The sequence below is a fragment of the Periplaneta americana genome, chromosome 6, assembly GCF_040183065.1.
Source record: "Periplaneta americana isolate PAMFEO1 chromosome 6, P.americana_PAMFEO1_priV1, whole genome shotgun sequence".
In the NCBI taxonomy this organism is placed as follows: domain Eukaryota; kingdom Metazoa; phylum Arthropoda; class Insecta; order Blattodea; family Blattidae; genus Periplaneta; species Periplaneta americana.
Window position 1 is genome coordinate 80,493,960 of NC_091122.1, and position 15,146 is coordinate 80,509,105.

Sequence of the window (15,146 nt, forward strand, 5' to 3'; positions counted from 1 at the left end):
ACAAGCTTGGAAACTAGCAGACGAAAACGGAGGCAGACACTGAGAGCAGACGAATTGTTAAGAAATACAGAAAAATAATGCAGTGACAAGTGTAAGTACAGCTTTTATATACACTGTATAAACACTTTCAACGTATTTATTTTATTCCATGATACTTAGGCCTACACACTTGGTTTATATTCCTTGTAATGTTTTATTTGAGGCGATTATGTTTATAATGCACGCTTATCAATTTGAAAATAAAGGACCAATCAGCATGGACTCTTCGCGCGTCATCAGTCACCCAGCTATTTGATTGGCTAATGAAAAACGAGATAACCTATTGAGAGTATAGAAGCCTTGCTTTAACGCCACGGTACTCATTTGTTCGATAGTGAGCTTGGGGCCGCGTCAAAGGGCCCCATAACTTGAATCACTTTAGCGCTCAAATGCCATGGTGCGCGGCGTACAATGTCGCATTCGCTAGGACGGAAATTCACGAAATGTTACGAAGTTACCGTTACGAATATAATATGCTTCGTTGTGGACCATTCAAAGCTGGCCCGCAAGACCACAGTATGTTCTCTATACTGTGGCCAGACTGACGGAAGCAAATTGTCGTAGATACTTGTTTTGTGAACAGCCGCACAGCTAACGGTCTGAGCGAGGTTCTAAAACAAAGTCTAAACCTTTCAATTTAGAAAATAAACTCATAGCTCAAGCATAGGTCGGTGGCGTAGCCAGTGGGTGGGCCAGGTGGGCCCAGGCCTATCCAAAAAATTGGAGAATTTTTTAGTTTTTTTTTAGGAAAAAACTCAACATTAATAATAAACCATGGATCCAGAGCAATAATTACAATCGATAGAATTAAGATAAGTCTAAAATGCGTTTATTTTTTCAAGAGCCAATTTAACTGTGTTAGGTTGGGCTGAAAAAAAAAACTATCTGGTAGCGATAAAAAGAAGGAAACTGTGGAGAATACTTAATTGTTACATCAGTTAGAAAAATTTGACACGTTATTTTATTTGGTATATTTAGACGTTCTTGTAAATTCATTATCGGAAGCACTTCAGTCTTCAAAAATGGATATTAGTAAATGTTCGTCCCTCATTAAGACAATGACAGAAAACTTTTCAAATCTCCGAAACGAAGAAAAATTCAAAGAATTTTATTCCAGTGCTGTTTGTATGACAGAAGTTTTCGGAATCAGTGTCTCTGCACAAGAAAAAAGAAATCATCGACCACCTCAATCTCTGGTAACAGACCATTTCTTTACTGATGACGGCGGTGCTGCACTGAAGAGTTCCGATACAGAGCAATAAGATAAGGTTTTGCTGATAGCAAGTTTATATACTTGATAATGTCATATCAGAAATGAAAAAGACTATTTGAAGAAAATTCTGTTTTCTGTGAAGCAGTATCAGTTTGTGATCCAAAGTCTTCTGATTTCATGAACATCAAGACGTTGCGAGAACTAGCTGATTTGTATGGATCTTCAAATTTTGTGTTAAACGTAAACAAGGAACTTCAAGAGAAACATTGTTCCCTCGTGAAATCAATGAATTTAAATCAAAACATGTGTGTGACCCATATTCTAAACTACAGAACATAAGCATGGGTTTGGCATTCCAGGAACTACTCCAAGTTTTACAAATTATAGGCCTACTGCTCTGTCCCTTAACAACTGCATTCGCATCATGACGAATAAAAACTTACACCAGAACAACCATATCAAGCACAAGGTTTTGTAATCTAGCAATTTTATCCATCGAGAGGAAGAAAAGTTGGAATTTGTTGAAGGACCCATCATCAGTGGTCAACAGATTCATTGCTAGGAAATCTCGACAGCTCCAGTTCAGCTTATGAAGCGTTTGTATAAGTATGACTTGCATGATTGTTTATCATAATTTTGCATGTTATCAAATAAGACTTCCGACGGCATTGTCAGGTACTTTATAAACTCTGCATATCTGGCTCACCCAAAATAATTAGTCTGGCTACGCCATTGATGATGGTGCTGCAGTAATGAGTGGAAACCAGGGTGGGGTCCAGACTTTGATGCAGAAAAATTTCCTTATGCAAAATTTGTTCACTGCTACGCCCACCAACTTAATCTATACTAATAATAAATCTGTAGCCGAAATTTTTCTAGTAATTTTCGATTTTCCAAAAATAATTGGTCCTAACATATATAATTAACCACCCTGAAACCGAAAATCGCATTTTTTAAATTTTTGTTTTTCTGTCTGTCTGTATGTTTGTTACCTTTTCACGCGATAATGGCTGAACCGATTTATATGAAAATTAGAATATAAATTAAGTTCGTTGTAACTTAGATTTCAGGCTATATGGCATTCAAAATACTTTATTTAAAAGGGGGGTTATAAGGGGGCCTGAATTAAATAAATCGAAATATCTCGCTTATTATTGATTCTTGTGAAAAATGTTACATAACAAAAGTTTCTTTAAAAATGATTTCCGATAAGTTTTATTCTCTACAAAATTTTGATAGGACTGATATTTAATGAGATAAATGAGTTTTAAAATTAAAATAACGCCATCTAAGACGGTGCAATGAATTAAGAACAAATGACTTCGTCTATAAGGGGCCTTGGACAACAACAATCGAAACAGGGGCCTTGGACATCAACAATCGAAAGCTATTAAACATGGCCTACAGAGAATCTTTCTGTGTTTGTATGAAGTAATATCAGAAGCTAAATTAACCGATTTGTATAATTAATTATTATTTCACCATTGGAAAGTGTAGTTTCTCTAGATGGACATAATGCTATAATGTTATTACAGTAACGTCTGAGTAATTCGAGGACAGGTAAGATTAAAATAGCTTCCTATGCACAGAAAATTTGATAGGCTATTTTGTACATTCGATTTCTGTATTTCTTAAAATAATATTTATGTACACTCATTTTAATCTCAGAGAATTAACGAACAACGAGAGTGTATTGATTTAGTAATAGTAATAATAATAGTACGTTAGCTTTCAATCCATTATTTTATAATTCAAATTTTAACTATGCTCAATTGAATCGTATTAAAATACATAAAATATATACGGAATAAATGCAATGCAAAAAAAATTGGGTAATGAGCGAAGCAGATTATCTTGCGTTGTTGTAAAAGTTGTTCCCTGGATCAAACGTCCTATTTTAATTATGTAATTACTTTATATTTATTTCTAACAGGTGCAGCGAAGCGCACGGGTACGGCTAGTTTAGTTATAAAAAATACATCGGAATATCTATGGTAAGACTTTCCTGTGTTAAATTTCAACGTACCTCGTTTACATGTTTCGACCTATTTATGGGTCATCTTCAGAACTGGTCGTTGTTGGTCTTGGCGTCTCTTGTTCTGTTTCCTGTAAGGATGCGTTCGTGTGGTATAGTGTAGAGTCAAAGAGTGTGTGTGTTTTGAAGCTGAGTTGTGTGTACATGGACAAAACCATAAGGAACAACATAAAATTCGAAAAACAAACAACAATAAGAAACAACATAGACATAGTGAATAGAATAAAAGACAAACATATTCCACACAGTACAACATTAGCAACTTTCGACATAACTAACCGATACACAAACATACCCATAAAAGATACACTGCAGTTACTAGAACAAATGCTCAAAAACAACAACACACCACAAGAACACATTAAAGAAATAATCCACACTACAGACATCATCACAAAACAAATCTACTTCACATCATCTTCATCATCATCATCATCATCTGTGGTCATACAGCCTTTTTAGTTTAGCCTTGACCTCCTTAAGAATTGCAGCCCAATCTTCCCTCTCTAGGGCTCTCCGTCTCCATCTCTTAATTCCTGCTTTAACTAGATCATCCTGAACATCATCCAACCATCGTAGTTTAGGTCTTCCTGCTCTTCTTTTACCACTTAGCGTGGCATCTAGTAATCTTTTAGGAATATTATTATTGTCCATTCTGATAATGTGGCCCAGCCACTCCAGCCGTCTAATTTTTATATCAGTGACAATACTTGGATCTTTATATAGTTTTTGTAGTTCAGAATTGGTCCTAATTCTTCACTCTCCCTTATCATAAATAGGGCCATAAATTTTTCTTAAAATTTTCCTTTCCCACGTATTTAAGATGGTTATTGCTCGTTCAGGTAGAGTCCAGGTTTCGCTTCCAAAAGTCACCGTAGGTTTAATAATTATTTTATAAATCCTCACCTTCATTTTTTTTAAATATATCTGGTTCTTATAATTTTATCTAATGCTCTGAGGCGTCGATTACCAATGGCTATTTTATCCTTGATCTCAGTTAATATGTTGTTATCCTCAGTGACTATCGAGCCGAGATATCGGAACCTTGACACTTTCTTAAAAGTAACCTCATTTAAGACAACAGTTTTTACAGTATTGTCTCGCGTGGTTATGTTATTCATATACTTTGTCTTTGTTCTGTTAATATTTAAATTTGAAGCATTTGTCTCATTATGTATCTGTTTGAGGACATCATCTAAGGATGACACATTCCGTGCAAATACAGCTACATCATCAGCAAAAGCAAAGTATTGAAACATTCTATTAAATATGGTTCCCCCTGGATTAATGGCAATCTTTCTAATAACTCGCTCTAGACCAATATTAAATAAGAGTGTTGATAAGGAGTCACCCTGTCTAATTCCATTATGAGTTATGAACTTTTCTGATAATTTATTCTGTATTTTAACTTCATTTTGTGTATTCATTAAGGTCATCTTGGTTAAGGCAATTAACTTTCTAGGGATTCCAAATTCTGCCATTGCATCAAATATATAATTCCTATTTATTGTATCAAATGCTTGTTTAAAATCAATATACAACTGGTGTAACGGTAAGTTTCTTAATGCTCCAGTTCGGTATAAGCTTCTTACATTCCATGTAGCCAAATTCATGTCCATTTTACGTTTGCCAGGTCGTTTCCGTAAATCCATCCGGCTGCATTCTTTAGGTTTCTCAACGGTAAAATTTTTTTTACAAAAGTGAGGTTGTCAGCCTCACGTTTCAGCCCCCAACCTGGAGGACCAGGTCATTTGATTTTGGGGTTTCCGTCCCCTAGACTGGTTGCCTTCACTACGGTTACAGAGTCCAGTCTACCCCTGATTTGATTTTGGGGTATCCTCCCCTAGATGAGCTGGTTTCTCTACACCTTTGAGCCTTATCTGCCCATTCCCAAGTAGGTACCGCTCAATATCTACTTCACATACAATAACAAATATTACACACAAACCGAAGGCCTACCCATGGGATCACCCATTTCCAGCATACTAGCAGAAATATTCTAACACCACATAGAACAGACATACATACTAAACAAAGACAACAACAAACACGCAGACATCATATATTGGCACAGATACGTAGATGGCATACTAATACTATACAAAGGAAACAAAAGACAGCTCCAAAACCTACATCAACACAAACAAAATACATCCAAAGCTACACTACACATTAGAAATTGAAAACAACAAATCCATAAATTTTCTAGACATCACAATAACAGAAGTAGACAACAAACACACATTCAAAGTATACAGGAAACCCACAACAACACACATATACAACACATCCAACCACCCCACACAACACAAACAAGCTGCATTCCGAACAATGGTACACAGACTATTCAACATACCAATGAACCAACAAGATTACAACGAAGAACTAAACACAATCAAATACATAGCACAAGAAAACGGATACAACCCTAACATAATAGACAACATAATATGTAAGACAAAACAAAATCACAAAAACATAAGAATACAACACAAACACAAGAACACAAAAAATACATCACACTAACATACGAAAACAAAAGCACACATAAGATTGCAACCTCATCAAGAAATTAAATTACAACATCGCATACAGAACAAATAACACTCTACAAAAACATCTCAACACACAAACAAAAAAATACAACCACATAGGCGTATACAAACTCAAATGTAACATCTGCAACAACTTCTACATAGGACAGACAGGCAGATCGTTTGAAACACGTTACAAAGAACACATTACAGCCATAACAAAATTGCAAAACACCTCCACATATGCAGAACACATCACAAATGCTAACCACACCCACAGAGACATCAACACAGACATGGAAATACTACACATCCAACCAAAAAGCCGGAAACTAAACACACTAGAACAATATGAAATATACAGACACACGAAAACACACCCCAACGAAATTCTCAATACACAACTCAACTTCAAAACACACACACACACACACTCTTTGACTCTACACTATACCACACGAACACACCCTCACAGGAAACACAACAAGAGGCGCCAAGACCAACAACGACCAGTTCTGAAGATGACCCATAAATAGGTCGAAACATAAACGAGGTGCGTTGAAATTTAACACAGGAAAGTCTTACCATACATATTCCGAAGTGATACAGTGTTAAAAGTTGTGTAATCAAGATGTATAAAAAAAAAAATACATGTTCATAACGCATTAAATCAGTGAAGTTGTTTTTTTTTTACACTTTTTCTAACGCAGTGACCTACTGCGATCTGTGTGCAGTAATAAGCGCATACCAACCATTTCAGCAATATGTTGGAACTTTCAGTCCCGAGTTGTATCCTCCATTAAGGGAAATAAAGCGGAGCTATTGAAATGCTTCGAAAGGATTGAAGAGAGAGATGACTCAAATGAATGGATGATATGACAGTGAGAGAAACTTTTGTCCTAAAAAAATGTTAAATAATAATGAATTTTTGTTTTTCTAAATTTCTTTTATGACTTGATGAAACATGTTGATAATTATAGAGTCAGCTGTAATGGAAATAAGAGAGAACACTAACAGATATGAAATAAATGTCGATGATGAAGAAGAACATTCTTTTCCTCCAAGAAAAAAGACTGAAACTCAGTAGGCAAGTAAACCTGTCAGCAGATGCCAAAGAAATATGCGATATCATTATCAACCAATTGAGTTGACGTTTCCTGCAATCACATAATATATTTGACAGCTTTAATACACTTGATCCAAAGGAATTTGCTTCATACAGAGATAAGTTCTCCACCGACCAAGCTAATGTTTTCATAAAAAAATACAGTCCTTTAATTTCGAAAGAAAAATGTATTAATGATCTAATTAGTGATCTATCGAAATGATACATTTAGAGACATTTCCTCTGTGTGTGATTTGATCGTTTTTTTAATGAATTACTCCTTTGAAGATTCATTCTCTGAAGTGGGAAAAGCCCTTCGAATCGCACTAACAACACCTGTTTCAACAGCTGAGTTAGAACGGAGTTTCAGCACATTAAATAGGATAAAAAACCTTTCTCAGAAACACCATGGGTCAAGATAGGCTGAATTCGTTGGCTTTCTTTTTTATTCTTAAGGAGCATCTCCATCAAATCCCAAACATAAGAACAGGGTCATGTGACAAGTTTGCCAGAAAGGACAGGCGAGCACATCTTCTTTATAAATAATTATGCAAATTGATGACTTTAATGTTGAATTTGTGTTATTATGTAGGTGGTAGTTTTAGTTGTATTATTTTAAGTAGAAACAATTAACTAAAATGAAATAAAAAATCTTGGTGCATTATTTAACGCATATCGCAAAATTAGTGAAATATCTGGCCCCCACCAACAAAAATGATCACGAGCCGCCACTGCTGTATATAGCTATTATATTTAGTTAACAGTTGTTTGTATGTGATAAGTAGATGGTAGGTCTATAATAAAGATAGCATTGTTATAATTCGAGACTGCCACAGCACCAAGGATTATATTGAAGGATGAGTAGAAGAACTATGCCTTATGTCGAAATTTATTTTGTTACTCTGACAGTGAAAAATTAGAGAAGGGAAAATGATTATGTATAAAAAAGTACTCAAATCTAAATATGTCTCCTTTTTTAAGCTCAAGGGGTGGGTTCAAACTCAGAAACCCCCTCTGGCATACGCCTCTGTCCTAAACAAACAGCTTTAATTTGTTTATATTAATTATTTTAATTATTATCGGTATTAAATGTTAAGTAAAGGCATTAACTAAAAAATGTTAATACTGTTATATGAAACATAGTGAAATTTAGTTTCCCATCGTTCTTTATGTTTGATTTCGTGTCCAACAGTTTTATTGATTAATTCACCACTAACAGCATTAGAGAGCCACCTGCGTAGTTCAGTCGGCTAACCACTTGCCTCCCGAACCGGAGGCACTTGGGCGTGGGTTCCATTCCCGCTAGGCGCTGATTACCTGGTTGGGTTTTTTCCGAAGTTTTCCCCAACCGTAAGATGAATGTCAGGTAATCTATTGCGAATTCTCGGCCTCATCTCGTCAAATACCATTTCGCTATCACCAATGCCGTCGGCACTAAATAACCTAGTAGTTGATACAGCGTCGTTAAATAACCAAGCAAAAAAAGACCGTAGTAGATGAAGGCAACAAATAGAGTTATGGTTCACAGATTTTCCTTTCACTAAAAGCCTGTTCGTCATTCAATCAACAGATAGGTCTATCTATCTATCTATCTATCTATCTATCTATCTATCTATCTATCTATCTATCTATCTATCTATCTATCTATCTATCTATCTATCTATCGTGTATTTCTAAACAAAAAAAGCCTTTGCTCTGGGATTTCGGTAGTCATAGCAAAATTGAAATATAACATCATACAAAATAGATTTTTTAGCTAAAGAAAAGTCTGAAATCTCCGTAAGTGGGGGACATTCTGGAATCCGGGGGGAGATTCCCCCTCCCGAACCGCCTGAATTCATCGCGGACTACAGTTTCAATTTTGCTGCTCCACTATCTCAAACTATGGTAGTCACCATGGGTGCACCAAGGGGCGGGGGGGGGGGGGGTCCATCGGGTCCGGACTCGTTATCTATAATTTCATCGAAATGATTCACGTACATGTACCGTACATAACACTTTTTATGTCACATCCATCGTGATATCGCAGTTTCTCCGCAGATGTTCTTAACGAACTAAAGAAAAAGCCAAGAAGACTGGACTTTGTTTTGTAAAAAAAAAATAGAAGATTGTGTGTGTGTGTGTGTGTGTGTGTGTGTGTGCATTTGTGTAACCACGGCCGACTTGATGTGCTCGCTACGCTTCTCCTTTACTATTGTCAAGGCCGTATACAAAAAAGCGAAGGTAACATCAAGTCGGCCGTGGTGTAACTTAACATTCTTTCACAGTCTACTATTCTTTGTTGGACAACCCCCAAGAGAAATATCTGTGTGCGCCATTGGAAGTCACTGAAGTGATTTGCTAACCATTGATATTTATGAGGACTAAGAACATATATTTAATTATGTAATACATAGTTTTAATAACATGACTGTATTGCTTTGGATGATAATTGCTGAAAAATTAATTGTAATTGTTTATCATATGATTTTAGTTGCTTTTGACTGCATTTTTAGTTGGAAAATTTTTGTACGATTGGCGACACTGGTAGTTATCAAGTGTTTTAAATATGGCGGTTGTTAGAGGTGCAGTGATGTAATGACAGTTGTGCTTTTAGTCTGATTTTTGTACAAAATGATTGTAGGTTGGTGTATTGAACGGGGTAAATCCGCCAAAAGCTTAATATTTAATGTCTCGTATTACGGTTGGGCTTCTAGAGACGAAATGAACAGAATTACATTTTTTACTATATTTCTTTCTGGTGTTATATTTGCTGTGGCAATTACATTTATATCGGAATATTTAAAAGCACAACATGATATGAAAAAATATACAATACTCGGACAACACCAGAAAGCGTTTTCTCCTCTTCCAGACGACTGTCATATCAATGTCGCAGATGAAGGAACTTTAGGTTTGGTAATACGCAGAACCGACGTTTCGAAAAATATACATAAAGAAAAAACAGGTGAGCAGAATTGTTTTAGAACGGACATTATTTTACTTAAAATAGCTATGTGTTTACTGATCTTTTTACTATTTTAAGACATAATTTGGTAGGTGCAATCCGTGTTCTAAAATTTTACCCAGATTTGTCTGCGTTTGTCGAATACGCATCATTATATTTACGAAAAGGCACTTTTCAGTGCCAATAATTTATTTTGTGTGCACAAGGTTGGAATTTTGAAGTAAGAGGGAAAGGGTGCAATCCATGTTCTGGTGTTTATCCCAAATCTGCTCTTTTTAGTATTTTAAGACATAATTTGGTAGGTGCAATCCGTGTTCTAAAATTTTCCCCCAAAGGTCTTTTTCCCTCCGGCCTTCCAACTAACATTTCTAGATTCGTCCATACACATGTGCTGCATGCCCTGCCCTTCTCAAACGTCTGGATTTAATATTTCTAATTATGTTAGGTGACGAATACAATGCGTGCAGTTCTGTTTTGTAGGCTAACGTTTTAAAATAAATATATCATTCGTAAATGATGGTAGGCCTATAACATTTTTCTGACATCTGTGTTAGTAAGTGGGACTAGATTCTGGACTTCGATCATAATTGCAAATGCCACCGGCATTTTCTAACCTGCTGAGTGCAAAAGCTGAGATTAGGCACAATTAAATCCAAGAATTTCACACACTTACACGAAAAAATAAAATAGACTCTAATTAGCAAGGGACTGCTGGTATTTTACAATGTATGTGACAAGGTTAATGAATTAGTTGAGGGGATATCTAAGTGACGTGAGACCGAGGATCTTAAATCATTGAAATCTTTTCATATATTCCTCGGCCACACATCACTTAGATGTTCTCTCAACTAACCCACTAACCTTGTCACATACCTTGTAAAAGACTGGTGGTCCCTTGCTAAGTGCTAATCACCGGCTATTTTATTTTTTCGTATAAAGGTGTGAAATTCCTGGATTGAATTGTGCCTAATCTCAGTAGAAAATACCAAATTTGCAATATCAGTAATACTTGTCACTGGCAGGGGGACTGTTACTGGAAGTGGGTCGGGTCAACTGTCACTTATTTAAGATCTCATCATCTGTCACTGAAAGAGGAGGAGGGGTATGTTTCACTGACAGTAGATCAATTTGACAAGTAATTGGTATCATGGTAATATGTAGTAAACATCTGCCAGGCCACCATCTTCCTGAAGTAGAGGTCTAGGGCACAGAAGACTTTCCCTTTAGAGCATAAAAAGGCTTACAGTATGTTAATCATAAGAAAACGTTGGGGTAATTATCTATAAGTGGGCTACAGGTTCTGGTAAGTGATCATAGTTTGCTATTTACTGAACTGTTTCGTCGTTGATATAAGGTTAGGTTACGTTAGATTAGACCAGAGCAGTGTATATTACCAAATTGGTAAATTTAACAAAAATAACCCTTTCCAAAACATATAATAAGGTAAAGATACAAACAAAACTATCTGATAAATTCTTAACAGTAAATGGGGTGAGGCAAGGAGACTCTTCATCTACAATTCTGTTTAATATCGGCCTTGAAAAAGTCATTAGGAACATTGACATCAATTTTAATGATACCATATTTAATAGGACCAGACAGTGCATGGCCTTATGCGGATGATATTGTGGTCATGAGTAGATCTCTTGGAGTGCTAAATGAAATAGTAACCCAAATTCAAATAGAAGCAGAGCACATGGGGTTAAAAATTAATAAAGAGAAAACTAAATATATGAGAAACATAAGACCAAGTGGCGTTTGTAATAAAGATATTATAATAAATGGACAGAAATATGAGGAAGTAGATTCTTTTAAATATTTAGGAGTTCTAATTACCCAAGAAAACACTGCAGATGCGGATATGAGGCAAAAAATTGCTGGGGGAAATAGATGCCTGAGAGCCCTTAACAAAACTTTGAGAGCAAGATGCGTAAGTAAAAAAGCAAAACTTACATTATATAAAACAGTCGTAAGACCAATTGTGCTTTATGGCAGTGAAACTTGGACTCTGTCGAAGAAAATGGAACAACAACTGATGACATGGGAAAGAAAATTTCTAAGGAAAATCTATGGTCCTAAATATGAGAATGGGCACTGGAGAATTAGATATAATACAGAACTGAAAACTCAATATAAATCTCCAGATATTGTTGCTGAAATCAAAGCCCGTAGGTTGGAATGGTTAGGACATGTAATCAGGATGAATGATCAGAGAATACCAAAAAAGATTCTAAACACAAAACCAGAAGGCAGGCGCAATATTGGCAGACAGAAACTAAGATGGTTGGATGGAGTGGAGGACAATTTAAGGACTCTAGGCGTGAGAAGATGGAGGCAGAAGGCTCTGGTTTGACAGGAATGGACCAAGATCCTAAGGGAGGCCAAGGCTAGACTACAAGGGCCGTAGTGCCAAAGAAGAAGAAGAGCAGTGTATATTTGAGAGTACCGCATTCTTTTGATCCGGCAAATGCCGACACGGCGGCCATATTTACTCCTGCGGAGACTCAATACAACGTAAGACTTGCATAGGAACACAGGTTTATAGTGTGATATTCCATTGCTATCTTGAAGAATGCCGTGTTGTTGTGCAATTAATCAATGTGTAATCAATTGTTGTTATACAAAATAAGCATTAAGTCGCAAACAAGACGAATATACTTCAATGATTAATTTTCCCAACGACATAACATTTTCACTGCGGTCTAAAGCAAGGAGATGCACTGTCACATTTACTTCTTAACTTTGCTCTAGAATATGCCATTAGGAAAGTTCAGGATAACAGAGAGGGTTTGGAATTGAACGGGTTACAGCTTATTGTCTATGCGGATGACATGAATATGCTAAGAGAATATCCACAAACTATTAGGGAAAACACGGGAATTTTACTTCAAGCAAGTAAAGCGAAAGATTTGGAAGTAAATCTCGAAATGACAAAGTATATGATTATGTCTCGTGACCAGAATATTATACGAACTAGAAATATAAAAATTGGAAATTTATCCTTCGAAGAGGTAGAAAAATTCATATATCTTGGAGCATCAGTAACAAATATAAATGACATTCGGGAGGAAATGAAATTGGAAATTTATCCTTCGAAGAGGTAGAAAAATTCATATATCTTGGAGCATCAGTAACAAATATAAATGATACTCATGAGGAAATGAAATGCAGAATAAATATGGGAAATGTTTGTTATTCGGTTGAGAAGATTTTGTCATCTAGTCTATCAAAAAATCTGAAAGTTAGAATTTATGAAACAGTTATATTATCTGATATGTATGGTTGTGAAACTTGGACTCTCACTTTGAGAGAGGAACAGGATTAACCCTTCGCTGGGCATGTGAGGTCTATTGAGACCCCATGACCCATTTGGCAATACACGTAACATTTTTAACGTGTCCAGCGGAGGATTAAGAGTGTATGAGAATAAGGTAATTAGGAAAATATTTGGGACTAAGAGAGATGAAATCACAGGAGAATGGAGAAAGTTACACAACACAGAACTGCACGCATTGTATTCTTCTCCTGACATAATTAGGAACACTAAATCCAGATGTTTGAGATGGGCAGGACTTGTAGCACGTATGGGCGAATCCAGAAATGCATATAGAGTGTTAGTTGGGAAGCCAGAGGAAAAAAGACCTTTGGGAAGGCCGTAGATGGGAGGATAATATTAAAATGGATTTGAGGGAGGTGGGATATGATGAAAGAAACTGGATTAATCTTGCACAGGAGAGGGATCGATGGCAGGCTTATGTGAGGGCGGCAATGAACGTACGGGTTCCTTAAAAGCCATAAGTAAGTAATGACAAAATATCTATAATTGAAAACATCAAAATGGGCAAAAGGGGACGTTGGAAGCCATCGCAAACTGGTATAATATTGGTAACAAAAATAGTTCTTGATTTTCAAGAAAAATGTCTTAATAAAGCAAACTTGAAATATCTTATGCCAGATAGATGCATGCAGGATGCGTTAGAAAATTTATTTTCTACTGTCCGTTCCATAAATCCATTCCCGGATGCAAAATAATTCAAAATTGCATTACGATTTGTCAGTTTTTCTCAAAAACGAAGCATGGAAATTACGCAGTTTGCGATTCTGAACAATTAATTGAATTTCTAGGTAGGCCTACAGATGTAAGTAAATCCGAAACAGAAAGGTCTAGTGAAGATGAATGTTAGTAAAAGGAAATTGATATAGGCTAAATTGTAATTTAACTGAAAATATAAAGTGGCTTGAGTGAACAACAAGCTCTTTACTATTTGTTGGGATCAGTTTTGTTCAAAATAAAACAAAATATGTTATATAATATTTGTGAAAACTGTCTTTCATGTCTAATAACTGATAACAGGGATGAATCTATAAATTTTATTAGCACATTAGTGACTCTCAAGTCGTATAAGGTAATGTCACTTGTATACCCTTGTAAATTCGTATTTGATATAATTCTATATGCAGAAAATGTAAAACGTTGGTAGAAAATTAGTTGAAATTAAAGGATTTGAAGTTTTTATTCATTAACACTTCAACTCATACGTTCCCAACATGTTATAATATTTTTGAAAACGTCTTATCACTGTATTTTAGGACTAGAATATATTTATTGTTAAGAAAATTGTCTGTTATAGCAAATGCACTACAACAATCTGTTAATGTTGCCAGTCGAAGTGTTGGTATGAGAATTGCAGCAGAAAATTGCTGATGTTATCCCTATTGAAATGGACATAACATAAATAATAAAGTGTTATCTCTAATGAGTCATTTCACTATGACAATAATGTTTATTAATCCTTGTCTCCTGTATTCAATAAACCACAACAACATGTATGATATCGCCTTTAATGACCTTCCTTCTAGCATTACTGCTAATGCTTCAGTGCCGAGCAAGGAGTAAATATGGCCGCCGCCGCCGAGAATGCGGTACTCTCTAATATACACTGCTCTGGGTTAGACTATTAGCTTAGGAATGTTAAGTTGATCGTTATTATAAATTGAAATGTAACTTTGAAGGGGCGTGCTTCCGTACAGGGTCAGTGGCATTTCTCTAAGGTTAGAGACCATTTTAACTTAAGTGTTTGTGTATTAATCGAAAAAATGTCATATAAACATGCATCCTATTTTCAATATTTTCTAGCCCCTAATTTTCGATTAATACACACACACCTAAACTGGGCTCTAACCTTAAAGGAAATGCCACTGCCCCTGTATGAAAGCATGCTGCTTTGAAGTTATCTGTATTTAAAGTGTTTTGTTTTTGCGAATTTTTTTGT

The 15,146-nt window shown here is 35.8% G+C and overlaps 1 protein-coding gene across 6 annotated transcripts in view; it reads left to right on the top strand.

Moving 5' to 3' along the window:
- Positions 1-9,214: 9,214 nt before the first annotated feature.
- The window catches only part of Fic (FIC domain protein adenylyltransferase), a 119,542-nt gene continuing 113,610 nt past the window's right edge, over positions 9,215-15,146 (top strand). For 2 of the 6 annotated variants that reach the window (XM_069828342.1, XM_069828344.1), the window contains exon 1: positions 9,397-9,873. In XM_069828342.1, coding sequence (XP_069684443.1) covers positions 9,540-9,873 — 334 coding nt within the window. In that variant the 5' untranslated portion in view covers positions 9,397-9,539. Of the gene's footprint in view, positions 9,312-9,392; positions 9,874-15,146 lie in introns of those variants that run through there. The other 4 variants (XM_069828340.1, XM_069828339.1, XM_069828341.1 and 1 more) reach the window with 4 other exon arrangements.